This window comes from Leucoraja erinacea, chromosome 2 (assembly GCF_028641065.1).
Source record: "Leucoraja erinacea ecotype New England chromosome 2, Leri_hhj_1, whole genome shotgun sequence".
NCBI classification, from domain to species: Eukaryota; Metazoa; Chordata; class Chondrichthyes; order Rajiformes; family Rajidae; genus Leucoraja; species Leucoraja erinaceus.
The window spans coordinates 45469808-45493388 of record NC_073378.1 but is presented as its reverse complement, the minus strand read 5'-3'; the positions used below and the strand labels follow the sequence as shown (position 1 = coordinate 45493388).

General features: G+C 40.2%; 1 protein-coding gene across 4 annotated transcripts in view; it reads right to left on the bottom strand.

Annotated features, from left to right (window-relative positions):
* Window positions 1-23581, bottom strand: part of LOC129709537 (A-kinase anchor protein 9-like) — a 200255-nt gene that overhangs the window by 38193 nt on the left and 138481 nt on the right. For all 4 annotated transcript variants that reach the window (XM_055656004.1, XM_055656013.1, XM_055656019.1 and 1 more), the window contains 10 exons: window positions 22326-22502; window positions 21127-21231; window positions 18652-18804; window positions 16800-16976; window positions 13184-14194; window positions 11045-11209; window positions 6187-6645; window positions 5006-5066; window positions 1061-1170; window positions 76-267 (listed from right to left, as the gene is read on the bottom strand). In XM_055656004.1, the coding sequence (XP_055511979.1) occupies window positions 76-267; window positions 1061-1170; window positions 5006-5066; window positions 6187-6645; window positions 11045-11209; window positions 13184-14194; window positions 16800-16976; window positions 18652-18804; window positions 21127-21231; window positions 22326-22502 (2610 nt within the window). The remainder of the gene's footprint in view (window positions 1-75; window positions 268-1060; window positions 1171-5005; window positions 5067-6186; window positions 6646-11044; window positions 11210-13183; window positions 14195-16799; window positions 16977-18651; window positions 18805-21126; window positions 21232-22325; window positions 22503-23581) is intronic.

The window sequence follows — 23581 nt, the reverse complement described above, 5'->3', positions numbered from 1 at the left end:
ATCTGCACTTGCTGTTGATCTCTCATAAAGGTCCCCCATGTAAGATTAAAGACTTATCAAACTCAGTGTTCCTACCTTTGCTTCGCCACTGCCCTGAATTTTGGAAAGGACATCTTTAAGTGACTGCACGACATCTAGAAGTCCTTGTCTTTCCTGGTGCCAGTAGTCTGGATTATCTTCTAACGGTTGCTCCTTTTCTTCCAGGTATGGCGATTCTGATAGGGACAGCACCTGCATACCCTCTAGATGTACTTCATGAAGTAAAGACTGTACAAGATTAAAAAAAATCAAAAAAGTTAGGTACTGAGTTTATACAGCTTAGCTATGGCTTTCTATAACTATCTACAGCATAACAAAGGCTATCAAAATGATCAACCAATCTTCAACAATTGTTTCTAGAATAAAACTATGTGACTTTATGATTAAAGTGAGCTAAATTAGTACAAAAAGGTCATCTATTCATTTCTACAAATATTCTAAATTAGGTATGGAATAAATTGTCTTCAACTTTACCCTAAGCCCACCATCAAAAGAATAATAACAAAATACTGTACACATTGGAAATCCAGAACAGGAAACAATAGAAATGCTTAGTTCAGGCTACATCTATGGAGAGAGAAACAAAGCTAACATTTTGTGTTGTAGGCACAAAAAGTTGGAGTAACTCAGCGGGACAGGACGCATCTCTGACTAATCTAGACTATACTATCTCGACTATACTTCTTCCCACCCGGCTTCCTACAAAGACTCTATCCCCTACTCCCAATTTAAGAGCGATGCTGCCTGTCCCGCTGAGTTACACCAGCTTTTTGTGTCTATCTTCGGTTTAAACCAGCATCTGCAGTTTTTCCGTAACATTTTGTGTTAACAAGTTTCCATCAGATCTTGCTCCAAATATGCTGAAACGTTAAGTATGTTTCTCTCTTTGCAAGCAAAGTCTGGTCTGCTGAATATTACTACCAAGTTTTGCTTTATCTCCAAAGCGTTATTCTATTGAAGCAATGTTGCATTCCCTCTCTCCGCAAGAGCTTTTGAAAGACAAAGATAATTAGTTCCTCACCTTTATTTTGTCAGGAAGATTCTCTGTACCTTGTTCTAAAGTTGATTGGACTGTGTGAGGCACGTTGTTCAGTTTTCTGGTTGTTCCTGGAAAGGTTGTTTGTTCTTGCCCTGAGGTAGTAAAATAAAATGTCCCTGAATTCCTACTAGAGTTGTCACCTGGACACAAATTGAAATGTACAAGCTCATCGTCCATGGTGTGGAAATTATAAAAATCATCTTTCATTCGGGATAGATGTTTGAACACATACAGTGCCCTCCATAATGTTTGGGACAAAGACCCATCATTTATTTATTTGCCTCTGTACTCCACAATTTGTGGAAAAAAATCAAATGTAGTTAAAGTGCACATTGTCAGATTTTAATAAAGGTCATTTTTATACATTTTGGTTTCACCATGTAAAAATTACAGCACTGTTTATACATAATTCCCCCCAATTTCAGGGTACCTTAATGTTTGGGACACATGGCTTCACACATGTTTGTAATTGCTCAGGTGTGTTTAATTGCTTTCTTAATGCAGGAATAAGAGAGCTCTCGGCACCTAGTCTTTCCTCCAGTCTTTCCATCACCTTTGGAAACTTTTATCGTTGTTTATCAACATGAGGACCAAAGTTGCGCCAATGAAAGTCAAAGAAGCCATTATGAGACTGAGAAACACGAAGCCAAACCCAAGGCTTACAAAAATTAACTGTTTGGAACATCATTAAGAAGAAAGGGCACTGGTAAGCTTACTAATCGCAAAGTGACTGACAGGCCAAGAAAGACCTCCACAGCTGATGACAGAAAAATTCTCTCTATAATGAAGAAAAACCCTCAAACATCCGTCCGACAAATCAGAAAGTCTTCAGGAGTCAGGCGTGATTTGTCAATGACCACTGTCCGCAGAAGACTTCACGAACAGAAATACAGAGGCTAAACTGCAAGATGCAAACCACTGGTTAGCCGCCAAAATAGGATAGCCAGGTTTCAGTTTCCCAAGAAGTACATAAAAAGCAACCACAGTTCTGGAAAAGGGTTTGGTGGACAGATGAGACTAAGATTAACATATCAGAGTGTTGGCAAGAACAAAGTATGGAGGAGAGAAGGAACTGCCCAAGGTCCAAAGCATACCACCTCATCTGTGAAACACGGTGGTGGGGGTGTTATGGCCTGTGCATGTATGGCTGCTGAAGGTACTGGTTCACTTATCTTCATTGATGATACAACTGCTGATGGTAGTATAATGAATTCTGAAGTGTATAGACATATCCTATCTGCTCAAGTTCAAACATATGCCTCAAAACTCATTGGCCGGCGGTTCATTCGACAGCAAGACAATGATCCCAAACTTACTGCTAAACCAACAAAAGAGTTTTTCAAAGCTAAAAAATGGTAAATTCTTGAGTCGCCAAGTCAATCACCCAATCTGACCTCAATTGAGCATGCCTTTTATATGCTGAAGAGAAATCGAAAAGGGACTACCCCCCAAAACAAGCATAAGCTAAAGATGTGGCTACAATACAGGCCTGACAGAGCATCACCAGAGAAGACACCCAGCAACTGATGTCCATGAATCGCAGACTTCAAGCAGTCATCGTATGCAAAGGATATGTAACAAAATAATAAACATGATTACTTTCAATTACATGACATTGCTGTGTCCCAAACATTATGGTGTCCTGAAATGGGGGGACTATGTATAAACACTGCTGTAATTTCAACATGCTGAAACCAAAATGTATAAAAATAGCCTTTATTAAAATCTGACAATGTGCACTTTAGCCACATGTGATTTTTTTCCTATTACAAATCTAAAAATTGTGGAGTACAGCGGCAAATAAATAAATGACGGGTCTTTGTCCCAAACATTATGGAGGGCACTGTATAAATACGAGGCAATATGCATTTGTTAATGTTCAAGAAGGAACTGCAGATGCTGGAAAATCGAAGGTAGACAAAAATGCTGGAGAAACTCAGCGGGTGGGGCAGCATCTATGGAGCGAAGGAAATAGGCAACGTTTCGGGTCTGATGTCTGAAGAAGGTTTTCGGCCTGAAACGTTGCCTACTTCGCTCCATAGATGCTGCTTCACCCGCTGAGTTTCCCCAGCATTTTTGTCTACCTATGAATTGGTAAATATTAAGTTTTAACTAAAAAGGTACTTGAATATTTTAAGAAGTTACCAGGGGGTAGATTTTGGTACAATGATGGATTATTATTTATAAGGACTGCCCAAAAAATAATTGATGAACTAAAAGCAAAGTATAATGCAGATGCTGGAAATCTGAAATATATAACACTTTAGACTTGACTACATGTAAGTGGGTACAATTAGGAGGTTATTTAATGTTTAGGATAATTAAAAGGTGAGTGGGCCAAGCGGGAAAGGAGTTTTAAGGGTGAAATGGGGAAGGCATGTCTTCATAAAGTGGAATGGACATTTGGAACCCTTTCATAAATCAAAAAAGATGATAAATGCAGCACAGCCATTGACCCTTTATGCAGTTTTGTATGAACAATCCAGTTAGCTCCACTCCCTGACACCGTTCTTGTAGTCCTGAACATTTTAGAAAATATATTTAGGGCAAGAGCAGGTAAATGGAAGGGGTATATAAATCAGTGATGCACAAATAGATTCTGGAGGCTAAACGGCCCACCAACGCGATATTGCAATTTTCAGCTTGGAGACATATTGAAATATTTCCGTGTGGAGACTTTATTTATTTAAGTAATGCTGCATCAGGGAGAATGGGCAAGGGAGGAGTTCTGGATAAGCATCCAGTCCATTAAACCAAGAATCTGCAAGAATTTAAGCTGAACTAATTTGTAATACTTTGTTAAACAAATGCACCATCACTCATGTTCACATTTAGAAATCAGGATCTAGCAATAGAAGAAAATGAAAATGGAATCGTATTCATATTAAAATCTTAATCGTATTTCTAAACGACACAAGATCTTGTAAAGGTGCACACATTTATTTGAGGAAAGTATTGGGTTTTGGAGAGAAGGTGCTCCTTAAGGCTGGTGTAAATAATATTTACGTTGTAACTCCCTCTCACTCACTTGGCCACCTTTTGTTTACCATAGGGTGAATTAAAAAAAAAATAGTTATATGATGCATTGAAGATCGAAACAAAGATATTCTGGAAAATCTAAACTAATGAACTTAATGGAAAAAGGAATCTTATAGAAAGTCAAGTTTTTTTTTGATGGGAAAATTGAACACATTGACCAGAAGGTGTTCCATACAAAAAAATGATGAGGTGACACAGTACTATGTGGACAACATCAGCCTTCAATATATTTCTCAGATAGATTTCATTAAGCAATCTCAAGAAAAGATTACCATCTTCTCTCAAGCCAAAGGTAATAGTGTGTAGCCCAGTGATACAGCGCTTGCAGCACCGGAGACCCGGGTTCGATCCCAACTACAGATGCTGTCAGTATGGAGTTTGTACGTACTCCCGGTGCAAGTGTGGATTTTCTACAAGATTGGTTTCCTCCCACACAGCAAAGATGTACGGGCTTGTAGGTTAATTGGCTTGTTGTAAGTGTAAATTGTCCCTAGTGTGTGTAGGATGGTGTTCACATGCAGGGATTGCTGGTCGGCGCGGACTCGGTGGGCCGAAGGACTGTTTCTGCGCTGCATCTCTAAACTAAAAACTGAACTAGTACAAATAGCAGAAGATAGGCTCAAAAAGCTGGAGTAACTCAGCAGGACAGGCAGCATCTCTGGTGAAAAGGAATGGGTGACGTCACTCATTCAATCTCTCCTGAGATTCTCTCGCTGAGTTACTCCAGCTTTTTGTGTCTATCTTTGGTTTATCCAGCATGTGCAGTTCCTACCCAGTACAAATAATCAATATTTTAAAAATTGATAAGAATTTTTTCTAAGTCCTATTGATTTAGGCGTTCGAAATAAAATACAGTAACCTGATAAAATAAATACAAATAAGACTTACCACTGATATCTCTATCCCTGAGTTGCAACTTGGCAGATGGCTCTGACGTACCAATATGAGCCTAAGCGAAGAAAAAAAGATTAAGGTGTGCTTTGATGATCCCAATTAAATTTTTTCCAGAAATTAAAGAATTAAAAATCAAAATGCAGATGGAAAAAGATGGTGAAAATGTTTTAAAAATACAATAGTTTATGATATTGAAGGGAGGGAGATACATTTAATCTATCGATCTATATCTATACATAACAAGCTCTGATCTTGTTATCTTCCGGTTTATGCGGTCTTTCTATTTGCGCAAAAACGGTTTGCGACAGCGATATACGATTTTTCACCAGTTCACTCACCGGTCTCCTATGCTGCAATTGCACCAAGTTTCATGTCGTAAAAGTTAGCGAGGTTTAAAAAATCTTTAAAAACGCGCATCCGCAGATCGATCTCTTCTCCTGCCGTTCAGCGTCGTGCGGATTAGTCTCTTTCCCCGTCACTCACCGGCCGGTCTGCCCCTTCCTGCGCCATCGCGTCTTTACTGGAAATGCCGGCGGTGGTTTCCAACCACACACAATTTTCGGAAGGACCCGAAGCAGCCCAGCCCCAAACAGCCCAGCGTTGGAGACCCATGCCAGCGTCTGAGACCCAGCCCAGCGTCGGAGAACCGACCCAGCCCAGCCCAGCCCCGGAGACCCAGCCCAGCCCGGAGTGGGATATGTCGCCAAACAGAAAGCAGAGACTCTGATCTAGCGACCAGCCCCCTCCCCCTACAACTCCCCCCCCGCTCACTTCTGTTCACACTTTTTCTCCCTCTTTTCCCTATCTGCTACCACTTTTTATTCAGTTCTATTCTTCATCTTTCTTTCCATCAGATTCCAGAATCTGCAGCCTTTTGTTCTCCTCATCACCCACAGTCAATATTGCCACCCTTCCTGCCCTTGCATGACAATCAACCTCCCTTGGCCTACATCGACTTAGCTTAGCTTGCCTTGCCTCTCTCCAATCTCGTTATACTGGCCTCTCCCCCTCTACCTTGTCAATCTAGATGAAGGATCCTGTCCACTTCCCTCCACAGACACTGTCCAACCCTCCACGACTGCTCTCTTTATTTGGCAACAAGATGGCTTGACTATTTTGAATAAAATTTGCAAAGTCTGATACATTAATTATGAATTACAGTAATTTGTACTAACCATTGCTTTGAGAGCATGATACTTTTCGGTCAGTGTATTTATCTGTGTTGTATAGTCTCTTTTCAAAACTTCCGTTTCATTGAAATGCATTTTTTCCAGCTTGGTCATTTCAACAGCATGAAGCTCTTGTAGTTGATCAATTCTCTCAGAGCATTGACATTTTATATTTGTAATTTCCTCTGAAGGAGTAAATGAAGGCTTAAATTGTTCTGTTGCATTTTCGCGAGTGATCAGCATACCATCAACAACATCAGATGTAAATGTTGAATTTGCTTGGATTTTTATCTGCCTTTCTTTAACCAAATATTGTTTTTGCTCTTTGGTGCCATCTAAGCGTTTACACTCTTCTGGAATTAGCCGGCCTTGTTCAAAATGAGCATTTTCCTCTTCTGCTTTGCACAAGGCCTCGGTTGCAGCATTGAGCTGCTCCTGAAGATGAATTATCATTTGTTCCTTTGCCTAAGTAAAAGGAAAGCAATCAGGTTGTCATTTTGCAAGTTAGATTTCACAAAGCAATCTTTAATGACAAGTTACATATCTTGGACACAAAGTGTTGGAGTAACCTAGCGGGTCAGGCAGCATCTTGAAAAACATGGAAATGTGAGGTTTTGAGTGGAGACCCTTCTTCAGTTATAGATGCTTATAGCCTCACCCGCTGAGTTTCTCCAGCATTTTTGCCTACTGATTTTTCCAGCATCTGCAGTTCTTTCTTAAACACTTCTTCAGTCATTAATCATAATGGTTAACCATAAATACTGCGTTATTTTTTCTGGAAGTTAGATTGTAGCTTAATGGTAAAGGGCATGGGTCGCATCTATGAGGTGCTGGGTACAATCCCTCCGTCTACGCTGAGGCCTAATGGAGCTGGGACGACCTCGATGGCTCCGTTTCACAAACTGGTGGCCTTGCAGAGCAAAGTCAGTCATACAGGACTCGCACCTGAGCCAACCTCGCTCCCGTGATTGCCTGGTGATCCATCCCTCTCAGGGCTGGAAACAGTGCTCCCAAGTGAGAGGTTGGGACGCTCCCGTGGGCGGCCAGCCCGAGGGGTGGAACGAGGCAGTCCCGTCGGAGGAATGCGACCTTTTTGTCGGGGAGGTGCGGCGCTCGCAGCCTAATGGAGAGAGGTTCGAGCAGAGCCCATGTCGGGGCAGCCCGGCCGCTCCCCGAGAGGCTGAAGACAGGGTGGCGATACTCACGTGAGAGGTTGGGGCTCCCGTGGGACGGTGTTCCGTCGGAGCGGCGGCTCGGGGAGGTGCGGCGCTGGCAGTCCGGGGTTCGCGGCCGTCGGGGGCCCAGCGAGGGGCTGCGTCTACAGGACTGGGGGGCGGCAGCGGTGCGATACTCACGTGAGGGTGGCGACGGTGTTCTGGCCGTGGCCGCGGGGTTGAGCCGCAGGCCAGGGACTGATTTATAACATCGACTGGTGGGGGGCAGGGGGTATCAGCCTCAGCCGCGGGACTGATCGCCCGGGGGGGTATCAGCCTCAGCGGAGGAGGGAAGAGACTGCAGACCTAAGACTTTTGCCTCCATCACAGTGAGGAGATGCTGGGTGGACTCACTGTGGTGGATGTTAATATGTGTTTATTGTTGTTTTTATTGTATTATATGCATGGCTGCTGCAATTTCGTTCAGACTTCGGTCTGAATGACAATAAAGGCTATCTAATCTAATCTAATCTAATCTAATCTAATCTAAAGGCAAACCTCAAGCAATCACTCCCTAACTTCCACCAACATTTCTCCTGCTGCACCAGAGGACCAAACACCCTCGACCACTGCTACACCGCCATCAAGAATGCCTATCGCTCTATCCCTCGCCCTCACTTCGGTAAATCCGACCATACCGCGGTGCTGCTTCTTCCTGCCTACAGGCAGCAATTAAAGAACGCACCCCCAGAGGTGAGGACAGTACTGAGTTGGTCGGGGGGGTGCAGAGGAACAACTACAGGACTGTTTGTAGTCTGTAGACTGGGCAATATTCAACGACCCAGCAACAGACTTGAACGAATATGCCACAGTCGTTAGACTTCATTAAGAAATGTGTGAAGGACTGCATTCCTACAAATACCTTCCGAGTGTTTCCCAATCAGAAACCTTGGATGAACTTTGAGATCCGCATTCTTCTGAAGACCAGACACCGGGCATTCATGTCTGATGATACAGTGGTCTACCATAAATCCAGATACGACCTTGGTAAGGCCATCAAAAAGGCCAAAAGGGACTTCTGCTCCAAACTGGAGGATGAGACAGATGTTCGGCAGCTGTGGCGGGGCCTGAATGCAATCACCTCCTTCAAGGCAAAATCAGGAGGCAGCTCGAATGTCGGCGAAACATCACTCCCTGATGAGCTCAATGCGTTTTACACATGGTTTGATAGGAAGAATACTGATGTGCCTTCCCGAGCCTCTCAACCTCTCATTTCTGAGGTTCCCACAAGCTTTAAAAGGGCTTCAATTATACCGGTGTCCAAGAAGAGTAAGGTGACGTGCCTCAATGACTATCGACCAGTGTCACTAACGTCTGTGGTGATGAAGTGCAACGAGAGGTTGATCATGGTGCAAATCAACTCCTACCTCGACAAAAACCTGGACCCAGTGTAGTTCGCTTACCGCCACAACAGATCAATGGTGGATGGGATCTCTCTGGCTCTCCACTCCGCTCTGGACCACTTGGACAACAAAAACTCATATGTCAGGCTGTTATTCATTGATTACAGCTCGGCATTTAATACCATCATCCACTCCAAGCTGGTTACCAAACTCGCAGAACTGGGTCTCTGCGCATCCCACTGCAATTGGATCCTCGACTTCCTCATTCACAGACCACAGTCTGTTCGTATTGGTGGAAATGTGTTGGCTTCGATAACAATCGGCACGGGAGCACCTCAAGGCTGCGTGCTCAGCCCCCTGCTATACTCACTCTATACTCATGACTGCGTAGCCAGTCACAGTGCGAACTCCATCATCAAGTTCGCTGACAACACCACTGTTGTGGGACGTATCACTGATGGGGATGAGTCAGAGTATAGAAGAGAGATCGAATATCCACATCGACCATATGGTGCCAGCACAATAACCTGGCCCTCAACACCAGCAAAACCAAGGAACTGATTGTGGACTTTGGAAGGAGTAGGATGGGGACCCACAGTCCCGTTTATATCAACGGGTCGATGGTTGAAAGAGTCAAGAGCTTCAAATTGTTTAAGAAGGAACTGCAGATGCTGGAAAATCAAAGATAGACAAAAGTGCTGGAGAAACTCAGCGGGTGCAGCAGCATCTATGGAGCGAAGGAAATAGGCAACGTTTCAGGCCAAAACCCTTAACCCCCCCACCCTCTATCAGTCTGAAGAAGGGTTTCGGCCCGTAACGTTGCCTATTTACCTAAGAGCTTCAATTTCCTGGCCATGCACATCTCTGAAGATCTTTCCTGGTCCGAGAACATTGATACAATTATTAAGAAAGCACATTAGCGCCTCTACTTCCTGAGAAGATTACGGAGAGTTGGTTTGTCAAGGAGGACTCTCTCTAACTTCTACAGGTGCACAGTAGAGAGCATGCTGACCGGTTGCATCGTGGCTTGGTTCGGCAACTTGAGCGCCCTGGAGCGGAAAAGACTACAAAAAGTACTAAACACTGCCCAGTCCATCATAGGCTCTGACCTCCCTTCCATCGAGGGGATCTATCGCAGTCGCTGCCTCAAAGAGGTTGGCAGTATCATCAAGGACCCACACCATCCTGGCCACACACTCATCTCCCCACTACCTTCAGGTAGAAGTTACAGGAGCCTGAAGACTACAACGACCAGGTTCAGGAATAGCTACTTCCCCACATCCATCAGGCTATTAAACTTGGCTTGGACAAAACTCTGAACATTAATAGCCCATTATCTGTTTATTTGTAATTTATCAGTTTATTTATTCATGTGTGTATATATTTATATAATGGTATATGGACACCCTGATCTGTTCTATTGTCATGCCTACTATGTTCTGTTGTGCTGAAGCAAAGCAAGAATTTCATTGTCCTATCAGGGACACATGACAATACACTCTCTTGAATCTTGAATCTTGAATATCCACCATTCTATATATCCACCATCCTTTGTGTGAAAAAGTTGCCCCTCAGGTTCCTATTAAATATTTCCCCTCTTACGTTAAACTATGTCCTCAGGTTCTTGTTTCCACTCCCCTGGGTAAAATGCAACAATCAATTCCCCTCATGATTTTATACACCACGATAAAATCACCCCTCAACCTCCTGCACTCCAAGGAATCAAGCTTGCCCAATCTCTCCCTACAGCTCAGGCCCTTGAGTCCTGGCAACATCTTTGTAAATCTTCTCGGTACTCTTTCCAGCTTAACAACATCCTTCTGAAACATCTTTCCTCCAGCAGGGTCACCAAAATGGTCCAAATGCGGCTTAACTAGCATCTTGTACAATTTGACAGTTACATTCCTATGAAACCTCAGGTAAAAAAACCCAAAGTACCTCCCCCCACAGGATTTAAAAAAAAAGCTTATTTTAATGGCTATGTTTATTTTAGTTACTGCAAGCTAAACGCATAAAAAGCTATTTAACAGAGCACATAACAAAGGAAACAATTGCATAAATGCATTTCCATTAGTTGTAATATGCCACTGTATAAATACAGTAGATATTATAGGAGAGAACACAGAACAGAGTTCAGAAGACAGAAATAATGACACTATTAAAAAGACCAAGAGATCGCAATGACGGCTATGAAGGAGAATATTGGGGAACAAAGGAACAGATCGAGTATTTGGTACATGGTGGGCTGTACACAGCACTTATACAGCAAGCGTTTCTGATTCAGAAAGACTAACTTCCAGAACGTACCTGTAAATCTTCCTGGAGTTTTTCAGTCTGCTCTCTGTAATTATTTAATTCTTCTTTGGTTATTGCAGCTTCAGCTTTGACCTGATTTAGTTCTGAAACCAGGTTAGTTATGGAATTGGCACCTAGTTGAGCAGGAGTTTCTAGTGATGGAGCATTGTCAATAGCCTGCAAAGTTAAAGAGATTTTTCCTCACGTTATACAAATACAGCAATCAATATGACAATATTAGGAACAAAAAAAAAAAACAGGCTGTATAACTTCTGGTTTTGCACTTCGTGTTTTTTCACTGAGCTCCACAAAGTATTTCTACAGCCATGCAATAATAGTAAACTAGTACATATGGCCCACTACATCTGTATTGACCAATACAGCTATTTAAACTGCACATCTGCCTACACATGGTCTCTGTCCTTCCATTCGCAACCAGTTTGGGTATCTAAATGCCTCTTAATATCCGCATCCACCACTTTTCCTGGCAGCACATTCCAGGCATCTACTACACAGTGCAAAAAAAACAAAAAGAACATTTTATTTAAATTTTCTTCCTCTCGTCTTAAAATAGCTCCCTATTTGATACTTCTACCCTGGGGGAAAAAAACGGACTAGCTACCCAATGTATACCTCTAATATTTTCATAAACTTCGTCAGGTCTCCCCTCGGTCTCTGATGATCCAGAGGAAACAATCCTAATTTGTCCCTAATTTGTCTCCTAATATCTAATACTGTCTAGCCAGGCAGCATTATGGTGTAGCTCTTCTCCACCCTCTCCAGGGCATCCACATCCTTTCTGCAATGCTGCAACAAGAATATGCCAAATGTGGCCCAACTAAAGTTTTATACAGCTGCATGAATTCCTGACCTTTGCACTCACCTCTTCAATTAATGAAAGCAAGCATGCTGTACGTCTCTTTACTGTCCCGTGTACATGCCTACCCGCTTTCAGGAAGCACTGGATGCACTCCAAGATGCCTCTGTACGCCTGTCATTTATTGTACAGTTTCTCTTAGGTTTCGGTTTTTTATTGCCATGTGCGCCAAGATACAGTGAAAAGCTTTAGATAGCATGCTATGCAAACAGATCAGGTAATACTAAACAAACATATTAAACTCAAGCACAATAGGTAGAACAAAGAGGAAGATACAGAATCCAGAATATATTTCTCAGCATTCAGTATTCCAAATGCGAGTTGATCCTATCTCGAGGAATCTTTGCCAATAATTTCCCTACCACTGATGCAAGGTCATCAGCCAACAATTTCATGATCCATCTCTATTGCTATTCTTAAATAAAGGAACAACATTGATTATTTTCTAGACCTTTGGGACCACGCCGGTGGCCAGAGAGGAAATAAAGATTTCTGACAAGGCCCCAGCAATCTCCTCTATGATCTCACTCCATAACCGGGGCTAGATCCCGTCAAGTCCTGGGGACATCCATCTTAATTCTCTTCAAGACATACAATATGCTCACCCGAGTGTGTAGAAGGGTCCCAACCTAAAGGTTTGCCTATCAGGTTTGAAGGGCCCCGATTCAAAATATTGCCTATTCATGTCCTTCAAAGATGCTGCCTGAAACTGCTGTGTTTCCAGCACTTTCCTGCTGTGTTCTATGTAAGATTTTGGCATCTGCAGTTCCTTCCATCTCCAATACACTTTCCTTCTTGATATCAACATTCCCAAGAAATCAGACATCCCTCCCTGATCTTGTTATCCTCCATGTCCTTCTCCTTGGGGGATATTGATGCAAAGTATTTGTTTTGTACCATGTCCATTTCCTCTGGCTTCAGGCACAAATTACCACCTGTAGATTTGTCCTTAACCATAGTGGTCCCTACTAACCGCTCCCGAGCTGGATTTTTGTATTTAACCTGTAGCTCGGATAATAAGCAGTGATGACCACGGACAGCTACTAGTGATAAAAGGACAATTCATGGTACCCAATGTACTGATGTGCTAAGTCATTTTACCTTTGTCCTCGAACAGTACCCGCTTAAAGATGGCAGCTTGATTTTGGAATGGATAATAAGCCTTGGTAATACCTACTCGTGAAGGATTCAGGTCTCAATGTACTGATGCTCTAATTAGTTTGTCTTGCTTTAAAGATGCAGCAGATAGTTGGAATGGATAGAGGTTTACTTACAATTAATGATTCAGGAGTCTGTATTCTGTTGTCTTGTTCTGCTGACATTTTCTTCTCTAAAATGTCTCGCAAGTCAGTTAATTTCTTCTCTTTCTCTTCAGCTTCTTGTTGAGTAGTGGACAGTACTTGCTTTTCAAGTTCACGCTCCTTTTGGAGATCAATCAATTGCTGTTGCAGCTCAGTTAGCTGCTTCCTCAATATTATAACCTCTTTACTTTGGTATTCACTATTAGTCCTTCCATTATGTTGTGGAATTATTTGATTGGATTCTTTTGAACCTATTTGGCACAGCTGCGTTTGTTCTCCTCCTTGTAGTTGTTCCACCAAGATAGTATCGTCTTTGAGATCCGAAACATTTTCACTTTCTTTCATTTGACTTTGGTGTTGCTCTCGGCAGAGCCCAATTTGTTGCTGTACAGCCTTTAACTGTACCTGACTCACTAGAACTGTTGCAACCTTTTCTCTGAGAGCATCTTCCAAAGCAAGAATTTGCTTCTCATGCAGTCTAGCCTCAGTCTGGGCTTGTTCCCTTAAGTTCTGTATTTGAAGTTGACACAAATCTAACTTTTGTTCTTTCTTTATGATAGCTACCTGCAGCTCCTGCATCCTGAACTTCATACTGTTTATAGTTTCTTGTGAACCTTCTGTAAAATTATCGTTTGTCTCCACTGTGATATTTGCAAATTCTAATCCTGGAGTTTGCAACAACTTGCTTTGCTCTTCAAGTTTCTGCTTTGTAGAGATCACCTCTTCTCCCTGCTTATCCACTTGCTGCTGCAGAAGCTCTTTTTCCATCATCATATCAAGTTGATGCTTCAAATTCTCTGCCTTTTCAGAAGGAACTACGTCCAATGGCATTACTTTCATCAGTTCCTGTTGTAGCTTTTCTATAACTTCATTTAATTGTTCAACCTCTTCCTCATTATGCTTTTTTAGACGTTCTTGGTCACTTTTAAGATATTCTATTTGTGCTTCCAGGTCCCAGAGCTGTTCATCCTTTTTCTCAGCAATCTAAAAAAATATTGAATACATAATCGAAATTTCTGGCATTAGAAAACATGTGAAGAATAATTTCTATTGACTCTATTTTCAGCTATTTTTACAAACATAAAATCCTTATTTCTTGCTTTCGCTATATGTACGATTTTTCATTTTGAAAATTTAGTAAAGAAATTCGGCGGCTGCTCCAAACATGAACGTTCCACTTCTACCTCTGTTTCTTTTGTCAGTCACTGGCCCTTCATTTCTGCCACAGCCGATCTCCCTATTTGGTTATTCAGTAGCCATAAAAAGCACAACTCTTCTGTTTTATACTTTCTTGCCACAATACAAGCATGGAACCATGTTTGCCTCTCTTGGTTAACAATTGTTTTCTTAGGACCCATTTATTCTGACTGCCTCATCTTAAAGATAGACAAAAATGCCGGAGAAACCTAGTGGGTGAGGCAGCATCTATGGAGCGAAGGAAATAGGCAATGTTTCGGGTTGAGACCCTTCTTCAGACTGACGTGAGGGTGGGGTGGGGGGGCTCATCTTAAATCTCTCTTTCGTGCAAATACTCCTACTCCTGTGATCTTCCCTGAGAACCTTGCTGGCATAATTCCCATGATCATAGGCTAATCCAAAGATGGTAATTTTCTTGTAAAAATCACTTCCATCCCCTTCCATCAACCTTAATAAAATTATTTTCACACCTACCTCTGAAGCAAATGCAATTCTAATCAAACAATTTTTAACTGTGCCTAACCTTCGATATTCTATTTGCCTCAGTGCAATTATGATCCATAATGTACTAAAACACTCTTCCTGCTAAATACATAATATTTTTGTTAACCGTTAAACTTTTATTCTGCACTGATTTGGGAGAGATATTCACAAGAGATTAGTCTCTTGTGCAGTTTCCTCAATCATATTCTAGGAGACATTGACATGTCAATCACCTTTGAACGTTACTCTTCTCCGCCACAGCAGTTCACCACTCCCCATGTAAAAAATCCAATGACTACTTTGCTTGCTCCCAGCATCCCACCTCAGACAGAGAGCAGTGCTGAACTACTATCTGCCTCTTTGATTTCCCCTCGAACTATCCTTGACTGCACTTTGCGGCTTTACCTTGCACTAAACGCTATTCCCTTATTATGTTATAATGATTGTATTGAGAAGGGTGATTATAGGGTGATGGGTTGTATATTTGGCTAAGAGATACTGTATAGTATATGAAGGTTTTTTCTTTTCTTTTTTCTTTTACTCTCTTTTTTTGTATGGTTTTGTAAATATTTGATTAGTGTATAAATGTAAATAATTTGGTGTACATATAGTGGCTGGTGTACATATGGCATACATATAGCTGCTAAATTTGTATAAGATAATTATAAGCAGTTGAATAAGGGATGGGAATTAATAAGCTTTGGCTTCTTCCTGCTCCTTTTCGGACACATACAATTTCATTTATTTATAGATATTGTTTATGACACTTTATAAATATTCTTGTTTTAATTTTAGTATGCTGTTTCACACTTGCTTTTTATTCTGTTTGAAATAAAGAATAAAAATAATAATAAATAAATTAAAATTAAAAGTATCTATACACTGTAATCATTTATAGTCTTTCTGCTGACTGGTTAGTACGCAACAAAAAGCTTTTCACTGTACCTCGGTAACGTAATAATAAACTAAACAGAAACTGAACCTTCACACTCCCAATGTGGATCCCGTATCTTTTGTTAGCTTTCCTCCGATCTGCTCATGCCTTACTCAACCTTATTCATTATACTCCATCTCTTGATTGTTTGAGACCAATCATCCAACTATCCTGCTTTGCACTTATGGCAGTGAACAATGTAACTTGTTCCTTCCTTTTGCAAGAATACCACAACCTTATTTAAAAAAAAACCATAATATCAACCCTACAAACCACTCTACCTCTCTTGCCTTTCAAAAACCACATTCTACCTATCACTGGACATATTTTATACAAAATCCAGAGCTATTTTTTCAACAGCTCCATACCCGCACATCTCCAAACCCATACTCCCACCTCCACGACCTTCCTTAAAACAGAGATGAGTTGATACAAACCAAAGATGCAAATAATCTGCAAAGCATTATCCCACATTCAGAAGCGTTAACATTGTCAGCCAATGCATACCCCCCAAATCTCCACTTTTCAGCTTTGGAGCTACCTTTTTCCTTTTACAATTAATTATCATTCATTGGCAAAGCAAGTAAGCTCTGTACAGCAGAGTTACTGAGTGTGCATATATAGTGATGGAAGGATGTCTAACTACATCTTGTTTAGATCAATTGTACACTTGTCTCATTTATGTTTAGCTGTTTGGTGAAGCGAGGGAAAAATAATCTTAAAATCTTAACCAATCGTTTTAATGCAATATTAGATCTTGTGGAGCTCAAAAAAAGCACAACTTTAAGGGAATCTTACCAGTTGCTGAGTCTCAATTTGAAATCTAGTAACTTTAGGTTCAAAACAGAATTTTATTTGAGGTGGGGAAATATGAAAGCCATGAAAACTGGGATATAAAATGTCTATATTTAACATTAGCAGACATGGTAGAGGTAGCTCATAAATGTCAGAAACAACCGGTCTGACTTTACTGACCTTATTGTCAGAGAAGAGTTCCAGCTGTTGTTGCATTGTTACAATTTGTTCATTGAGTGTTACTATTTCTTCATCTTTTTCTCTGAGATTTCTAGACAAATCCTTAGCAGGCGAGTGATGATTATCAGATGACTCACTAGGACTTTGGGTGGATGGCAGCAAGTTTACCACTTCATTCTGTCAAGTATGGTACACAATGTAAACAAAGTCAGTGATTAAGGATAAAATAGATTTTATTTCAATCCACCTTACAAGCACCTTCAATACAAAATTAAAATGTCTACCACACAAAATGTGTTATGTTCATCGCAATATTAGTCAATGCCAGTACACATGCGCTGAAGAATAAATCTTTACCATTCTGGCACAAAAAAAAATCCAAAATATAATCCCACCGCTTTCGTAAAATAATTCATTTATTTTAATGATAACATCACTAAAATGTGAAATGCAAGTGAAGCTAATTATGAAAAATTACAGGGAATTATCTACCATTGACCATTTCTTTCCATCCACAGATGTTTTTCGACTTGTTGAGTTACTCCAACAGCTTGTTTGTTGCGTGAAACATCACCCCACGGTTTGGAAAGTTACCAGTATCCCAAATTTTCTGTCAAGAACATGGTCCCTAGTCTTCTATTGAACAGATCTACCAACGTTTACCAATTAACAGGACAAAAATCTCGGAAGACCAAGTGCAAGTTTATGTTCAGCCTTCCATTCAGCTACAGTTGTGTACAACTGGGGCAGAGTAGACTAGCAAATCTCTTGTCGAGCCTGCACTGGCTGATCCATTGCAATGAATGGAAAGAAATAGCTGTCCACAGAACTTTACTTAGGCAAAACTCCTTTGTATTTGATTTAATTCCATGAAACTATTCAATTTGTTTAAGCATACACAAGCTTTATTACTGCAATTGTATTTAAGAGCAATTTTTTAAAGTTTACTTTTGTTTTTACAAAGAGGCCGAACCCAAGGAGTTGGGCTGCTGTGGAGCAAGAGGCAGAATGATAGCAAGATATAGTCCACATCAACCACAATGGCTATATCAGGCTTTATTTGGCCCGCCACCCAGATGTAGGCAATACCCCCCCACCCATTTTGCTGCCATGCTCTTCCTAACAGCTTTGGAAACGAGACAAGGCAGATACAAATACATATAAAAGCTACGGAAATTATGTTTAATAAATTAGACAATTATTATAGTGAAAATGTATTTAAATGACACCAAAACGACAGTGTGTTTAGCAACAAATATTTTTAAATATAATTAGGTAAAAAATATCTGTATTTGCTTTTACTTTCTCCTTAACCTCCAGTTTAGAGTTCAGAAAAATAATGGAAGGGATCCAAGGCCAGATGGGATAGGGTGACAGATGTGCTCCCACCTGTCACTCAGCTACTTCACTTCCATTTGGTCGGGACAATAAATCTGTGACATGGTACTGAGTGTCGGCAGCTTCCTCTGCAATTGTTTGCCAGAGCCAATAATATCTTTGTAATGTAAAAATAACCTCCAGAGATAGGGTTTCCCAAACCTCTTGACTTAACAAAACATTAGAAGAAATCAAAATAAGTAAAACAATGCATGTCTCATATTACCAATGAAGTGGTCCTGAGTTAAAGGGATCAGTGCAATTTTTCAGGCAGATTAAACATTTTGTGCTCAATCTACGAATTGTGTTCTAAATTACAGCAATTAGTGACTTTAACTGAGAGCAGTATGCCAGGCCAAATAAATATTGTAGGTAAAATTCACAACCTAAGCTTAGGGCTATGGCTGAACATTCAATTAATTAAAATGCAATAAAGAGCCTTGAAACGATGCACATCACACGGGGAAGGACTTGCCTTAAGTTGTTTGTTTTCTTGTTGAATCTCTTGTAGTTGAGTGGCAGACTCCTTTCTCTGAATCTCTAACTGCATATGCAACTGCTGAACTTCTTCATTCTTATTTAATAGCTCTTCTCTGAACTGTTCTAATTGTTCTTCCAAGTTTCCAATCTGTAAAACAACATAATCCAAGCACGTGATTAACCACTAGACCAAGCATTATTTTCCCTTGTTTGAAGTGTAATTCACGCAAAATATAGTTATGTGCATCCAAGTTTCTTTACCTAACTTTTTTCATTATTCAAAATCAAATTTATAATCAGTAAATACATTTACAACAGGTGTTGTCCTGTTTATGTCAAGTATAAATAACAGATCATGTTATAGAATAAAAAAGGAAAACAACAACAACGCAGTAGTAAGGACTATAGTAGTTAGCATATGGGGACAAAATGCTAAGCTAAAAATAAAATTGTGAATCTTTCTACAGTATGCAGGTCTAAGCGCACAAAGCGATCCAAAATTGATTTTCATTATCATAGGTTGTCATTAAAAACACATGCAACACATATCTGAAGTTTTAAAGATATTTCAAAATGGTATTATTTAAAGCATTAATCTCATTTAATAAGCTGCAGTGTTTTCCTGGTTCACACAATCTCTCGCACATCAACAACACATCTGCCCAACCAGCTCACACAAGCTTTCACACATTTTAATTCTATCTTCTGATTAATCTCTTTAATCCTCCCCCTTTAGGCCTGCATCAAGCTGTTTCTTAAATGCGAGGCTTTCCCCAAACTCAATGTTCGTTTTATATTATTTCTTTGGATAGGGCACTGCTCATCAATATTGTAATTTCCTGATCGCCCCTGCATGGAATAGCTGACCAAACCATTTCAGGGAACCTCGAAAAACCAAATACATCGCTGTGATTTCGATGACAGATTTCCTCCACGAGAAATGAGTGAACCCGAGGGTATTTAATGACAAGTTGGTAGTTCCATAGTTACCATTACACGGACAAACTTTTTGTTAGAATTTTAGTTTTTTTTAAATATTTCAATTCAGTTCCATGCCACATCTGCCATGATGGGATTTGAACTTTGTTCACTCAACTTTTAGCCCAGTCCTCTGGCAACTGCATTGTGACACACTGCACTTTGAGCCAGCAAAATATAGTTGTAAAAATAGAACATACAAGTATATGGTAACAGAATCTGAAGAATAATTAATCATGGAAAGCAGAAGACTAGTTTCTGGCTGATTTCTTAGTTCTCTTTTAGTGTTGTATTTTTTGGATAATGCCTGCCCTCCCAGCATGGAGTCTGCACTCTATTCTGATAGAGTAATGAAAAAAAAATGTTTTCAATGAACGTGCCAATTTATTAGGATTGAAGAACTTTAAAATATGGGTTATATGGCAAAAGATAAAATTGTGGGTTAGGATTAAAAATTATCATGCAAAACGTAATGGCACAATCCATATTTGCTGTAGTTTCTGCAGCCGATGCATCACATATAGCACACAAAATATAGTCCTCAACACACATTGTCAGACAGATCCTTTCAAGTTGATCAAAAACTTATTCATTTTACTGTGACCAATCCGATTAAGATTTGATTATCTGCTGATCTCAGCAATATTTGAATTCTACTTTGCATCATGCAAACTATCCAAAAGTATCAAAGGCACAAAAAAAATCAGCTGGTGGATTTTTTCCTGAGAGACCAACAATATCCCTATTCAAAAAATCCATAGTTTTTTTTATTTTCACAGTTCTGATAAACTTCCATCAATCTTTCTTCCTTCACACAGATAAAATATCATGTGGTCATGTCTTGCTATTTAGACCTACTCTCCCAACACTGCTGTCATCACTTCTTTGTTATTGGCCCTTTTCGACATGTTGAAATCCCAATATGCTGCTAATCAAGAGCCAGGTGTAGAATTCAAAAGTGTCAAATTCATTCTTTTGCACCTCAACAAGAAACCCAAGAGTCTCAAGAAGCAATGCAAAAAAGTGAATGAGTAAAAGGCAAATTGATTATTGTTTCTTTTACAAGGTGAAAATAACAATTTGCTCGTTCTGTGCTATTAAAGTAAAAAATAATCCCACCATACAGAGATTTTTATCCAGTAAGAGAAAGATAAAATGGCTTACATTTAACCAAACCATTCATGAAAGCTGCAGGGAAATATTTTCCATTACCTGTGACTGCATTATGTTCTACTAGCCGAAATGTTCACAGACTTGCAAAGTTAAGAAATAAAAAAATCTGGATACTAAAGAATTCAATGCACGTAGTAATTCTCCAGAAACAATGAATGCTCCTTGTCGCATGAACATAATTATGTATCGGTAAACATTGAATTAAGGATACAACATTAAGAGGAGCATGCTGCAGCGAAGAAATATGTCCAAGGCAATAACAGGCAGATTTAAAATGCTACATTGGTACAGTTATATTCCATGGGAAAAAGGAATTTACCTCCTTCTCCTTTCTTTCTAAAGCATCACGTTCGGCTTGCAGCTGTATCTGAAGTGCATTGTCCCCTTTCATTTCTGAGGTAACCAGTACTTTTCTTTCTTCAGCCTTTATAATTACAGTGACAGATTAGAAAGTATCTGGTTACGATACACATGTTACAGCTATATCTGTCTGCATTATGCAACAGAAATAGAACTATATGTAGGAAAAGACTTTCAATAATTTGGGTCCTCCATCCAAAGTATTTGAAAAAACAGCCAATTTTCCTTTTAAATCTATGAAACTCATTAACGGCCAAAAACGTACCATAGTTTTATTGCATTTTTAAAATAAAATATTAATATTTTTAGACAGTAAATATGACTTGCAAATAAATTCTGTACAGGGCATAAAACGATTAATTTGATCCATTTCATTGACACTTTCTGTACTGTTAAACAATTGATGATATCTCTTTACAATCTTACCTTGGAGAATCTCTCTCTGCAAATCATTGCTTAAGCAATGGTTTTGGCCTTTGATTTACTGCTTCCTATAGTTGAAAATCTGTTTCAAAATATTTAGACCACTGCACATCGTGCTTCAGATTTGATCACAACAAAATTAAATCTGGTTTCAAAAGAGCCTCTCTGGATTTATCCTCTGTATGACGAGTTCGAAAATGATTATATATGTTGCCACAATCTAACCCCTGGGGATTTACCCACCTTAATGTTTTTTTAAGAGACCCAACAATACCACCTTCTTGACTTCAAAGTGCCCTAGCATAGTTTAGTATGGCAGGTTGGTCTCATTGTCCTCCACATCCACGGTGTGTACAGTTGCAAAGTACTCAATTATTATTGCAGCTACCTCCCGGCTCCAAGCATAAATTCCTTCCTTTATTTTTGAGCAGTCCTAGCTTCGCCTTGGTTACCCTTGTTTTTAATAGGACATATAAAAATCCTTGGGATATTCTTTAATTATTTAACTCGTCAATTATCTTTCATGGGTCTTTCACAGCCCCTTCTGGCCCATCTAATTCCCATCTTGAACTTGAGCTCGAACTGTGTCACTGTAGCATGCTCAGTAACAGCAAGAAATAAAAACATTAAACATGAAATGGAAGGTTGAACTTAGAACTAATAAAACCTGCAAACTTTGACAAGCCAGGACACAATTTGTGCCCACTCACATCATTTTAAAGTCAAAATTGATACCTTTTGTAATGGACAAGTGGTACGGATCAATGTCTGCTCCTGTTCTCTAACTCTGTTTTCTAATTTATCAATTTCTTCATTCCGTTCTTGCACATCTCTCTGAAGCTGCTCTTTGGCAAGCAGAAGTTCACTACACCGGTCAGTCTTGTCTTTCAACTGATCAGTCAGATGATCCATCTACCAAGAACATGTGGGCAAAGGCAGTTAGTTTGTTAGTTTACGTTATTTGGAAAGTTTGAACATCCATTAAAAAGAAGCCATGCTTTTCAAAATTATTGCAGAATACACGTTAATCACATGGTTAGTTTCACAAGTGACTAGAAAGTTGCAAAGAGGAGGATAGCAGATTTAAAAAGCAGCTACCAGTATCCAGCCCCTAGAATCCAGTATAAGGTAGACAGGTTCTAGCAGAGCTGCCAACGTGTGAATGGCTGTGTTCCAGTTGCAAGTGTTGCGTTTGAGTAGTAAAATAATGAGGCTCTCAAAAGAATTTGACAAGGAATCTATGCAGTGAAAAAGTAATACAATGTCTTTCCAGCTTTCCTCTTTAGCCTTATTATAATCAGGATGGGCAGGCGCATGATCCTCCTGCAGGGTGTGGGATATTAGGGATGCATCTAGTGTCCCTAGTGACTATCACCACATGACGCGAGTTCAGCTGCAGACCCTACAGGGATAATGGTAATGATAGGACACTCAATAGTTAGGGGCACAGACAGAAGAATCTGTGGCTGTAATCATAATGCCGGGATGATGTGTTGCCTCCCAGGTGCTGAGGTCAAGATCTCTGAGCAGTTTCAGAAAGTTCTCGAGGGAATGAGCGAGCAGCCGGTAGTCATTGTATATATTGGTAGAAACAACATCAGTGGGAAATGTGCATAGGTCCTTCAGAGTGAATGTAAGGAAGTTGGGAAGGAGATTAAAGACCAGGACCCAAAGCAGTAATGAGGCAGATGAGAAGGTTGAGGCAAATGCAGAGGGTAGAGAGAACAAGTTCAGTAGATAGGACAGGCAGAAGCATGCAAGGGGCGAGGGAAGAAGGATGATTTAAAGTCCATTTATTTCAATGCAAGGTAAGGAAAGGCAGATTAACTCATGGCATGGATAGTATATGGGACTTGAGTGCCTGGAACATGCTGCCTGGGGTGGTAGTAGAGGCAGACATTATAATGGTATTAGATATAGATATGCCATTTATTGTCACTATACATGTACAATGAAATTAAAAGCTGCTCGTACTCAGTGCATACATATAA